The 3,311-nt window shown below is 31.2% G+C and overlaps 1 protein-coding gene across 1 annotated transcript in view; it reads right to left on the bottom strand.

The window, feature by feature from the left end:
• Positions 1-1,513: 1,513 nt before the first annotated feature.
• Positions 1,514-3,311, bottom strand: part of PSPC1 (paraspeckle component 1) — a 66,126-nt gene continuing 64,328 nt past the window's right edge. The window contains exon 8 of the mRNA XM_012641670.1: positions 1,514-1,724. Within this exon, the coding sequence (XP_012497124.1) occupies positions 1,539-1,724 (186 nt within the window). The 3' untranslated portion in view covers positions 1,514-1,538. The remainder of the gene's footprint in view (positions 1,725-3,311) is intronic.

Below are 3,311 nucleotides of genomic sequence, written 5' to 3'. Positions count from 1 at the left end.
TAGAAAATAATTCCATCCACACTATTGTGTCAAAAAAATAGAACATGAAATAGTACATATGAGAAACTTAATTGGTACAAAAGAATACATCTCAATTATGCTTTACAACCAACTGCTTTTATGTAAGACTTTAACCAAATTTATTTCTTTCCAAATATGCTTTCCAGTGAAAAGAGAAACCAGGGAAAAATAAAAGGCACTATTTACATACTGTTTATTTAAAAATAGCATATTATCTTTCAGAAAGGTGCTAAAAGCATGATATAATAATACACTGAAAGGTTATATGAGAAATAACTATGCTATGATCAGTGGCTGATGAATTAGATTTGTGGTATAGTATATCATTCCTTAAGTGTAATTTTAAATAAACACAACTAACATACAAATTTTTAAGTATAATTTTGTTTTGGAATAAACATTATAATGTGATAAAATCAGTTTCTCACTAGCACTGAAAATCAAAATTGAAAATAGTTATTTGATAGTAGAGGGATCCAAGCAGATTACTATGACCCTACCCATTCTCAGGTTAATTCTCTGCTTTTTAACATCACCAACTGAAATGTAGTCCTTGGAGACAGTCCCAACCCATCATAGAAGTTTTACTACAGAAACTTACCAAACTATGGAGAAATATTTACAACACTGCAGAGTCAAGCCATCTTTTAATACATCTAGAAACCTACATTCTCAAGCAATGCCTAATTCACCATGAATCACATAGCAAATCCTTAATTAACAAGCAACTCAACAGTATTGATTTTAAAGAAAATGTAACACTAACTGTACAATGATAAATGGGCAGACAGATTAAACTAGACATTGCTTTATAAGCAAAAGAGATTTGCCTTCAAACAGTTTTTTTTTCAAGATTGAAAAGATTTATTTGGAAAAATCAGCACAAGTTAAAGATACCCTTAATAATCCTTCTTGGAATATTTGAATATTCAGAATCTATATGAAATGTAGGCAGCAACTCTGATTTCACATAACATTAATGGTTTATACAAATTAAACTCCCATACCCACCCACTCCCAAATATACTACTCTATCTACCACTTATTGACATTAGCTTTCATTAAGCTTCTATCTTCAGGGCTACTTGCACAAACTAAAAAGCAAAATCGTTTTCATTTTTAAAGGACTAGGATTAGTTAAAGCAACCAAAGCATTACTATTACAGCAAAGTTTAGTAAGACCATAAGAGAATACCACTAGTAACATTTTTAAATTATCCAAAATGATTTCTTTATTGAGATTCAGTAACTACATAGATTTCACAGTACTATGGCATACTTAAATTTAGCTAAAGTCACAAACACATTTTAACATTCAAAATGATGAGCATCATCATTACCATTCTAATCTACAAAGCTTATGAATAAAGAAAAATACAAAAACCTCAAGTTTTACAAAAAAAAAATTTAAGTCTACATACATTAACAATAAAACCATTTCTTCCAGGTAACAGATAAAAGTATAAAGGCATACCACTGACTTTTTTTTTTTTATATTGCCAGGAATGAAAGAATGTTTAGTATCTACGACGCTTATTAGGGCCTTCAAAGTTGGCCCCTTGACTTCCTCTACCAAAGCTGGCAGGACCACCACTCACAGGACCCACACCACTCATTGGTGCTTGAGGGGTTTCAGAACCTGTTCTATTCCCCATAGGTGAGCCCATCTGAGATGGTGGTCCTTGGGGAAATCTATCATTGTGCTATAATACCATATAATAAATATGAAGTCCATTTGGAACACGCCAAATATAAGTGACAAAAAAAATTGGCAAAATCCCAAGTGGTGGTGTCATGAAGTTCAGCAGAAAGTCCAGCAGAATCAGGATCACACATAGAAGGAAGAAAGGAGCAATTTAATTAGTTACTATGTTTTTTTTTAAATGCAGCATCTGAAGATTTACATATTGCTAATGCTATGCCCCAATTTCATGAAAAAACTGATTTTATGGCATAAACAAATGCCATCTTAAGCCTAATCAGTTTTATAATAATGCTCTGATTGCTTTTTTAAAAAACTTACATTGCACAGAACTATGCTGTGAAACTTTTTTTAATCGAGAAATAAAACTGGGGAGCAGCATCACATTCTTTTTAAAAGTAAACATTCTAAAAATTTTTAACATCAATGCTTTTAAGACAGAAAGCACTAGTACAAACATAATATGGAAACTTTTGAGGTGTTTTCCTTGAAAGACTATTATTGTGAAAATAGATTTAGCTTTAAGAATTGATAACTTAATATGTACTGCATCAAATATTTTGAAAAACTTCACAACAATAACCACACATATTAATCTCAAAGTCTGAATACAACTCCCTAAAGTACAGCAGTAAAACGTCAGTGCAGAAAAGACCAAGAGTGATATTTAAATAAACTTTACAATTTCAAGGAGGGGGTAGAAAAATGGGACAGTTAATGTTACTTGTAAGTTACTACTGATTATATGCAACACGCAAACCTAACCAAAGTAGTATAAGTCTGTACTAGCTTTCAGACATTTTACTGTAAAATAAAGCCGCTAATGAAGGAAACAAATGCAGTAACTGCATTATGCGCCATCTGCTTGTAGCAGATACGCACTGCCTCTTTATCTCCCTGTACAAACTATCATTTAAAAATCCGAACTATAAGTATGTCCAATTTTTCCAAATTCTTAAGAATATATGAAGCAAATAAATTAAAAAATGATAAACAATGCATTCAACAATTCTAAGATGTACGATTTATTACTTTTTAACAATCACGATGAATTTACAACTGACGGCATGTCTGAGTTTAACTGGCAGTGCTTTTTCTTAGCAGGAATGGCGCCTTAAGATTCGATAGGGAAATTCCAAAACTAACTGCCTTTTCAAAATACACAATCGCCCAATTTTTCTTTCTAAATGTTACTTAGAACAACATTAACAAATACTCAATGAGAAACTGTTTTGCCTATATAAAGCCCCAATTGTAGAGTGATAGACTTTAAGGGAAATGATAAAAGGTATCATTCTTGCTACTGATATTCAAATATAAAAACTACAACTGAAAAACCTTGTTTTATAATATTTAACCCACACAAAGATATCTTCACACTCTCAGATCCAGAAGAAAAACTGTCCACTTTAAATTTAATAAATGTTAATTAGCAATTCTGTGAAAAGGATGCGGCAATGTATGCTTAGAATATACACAATAACTTCAATGTTAATTATACAAATTCTTTTAAATAAATCATGACAAATGATATTTTTATCAAAAATATTCACTGAAATCTGTGTTTTCACACATACTGGAGTTTTGT

The sequence above is a fragment of the Propithecus coquereli genome, unplaced genomic scaffold (assembly GCF_000956105.1).
Source record: "Propithecus coquereli isolate 6110/MARCELLA unplaced genomic scaffold, Pcoq_1.0 Scaffold168, whole genome shotgun sequence".
NCBI classification, from domain to species: Eukaryota; Metazoa; Chordata; class Mammalia; order Primates; family Indriidae; genus Propithecus; species Propithecus coquereli.
Note: the sequence above shows the minus strand (reverse complement) of the source record. Positions and strands in the feature narration are given on the sequence as shown.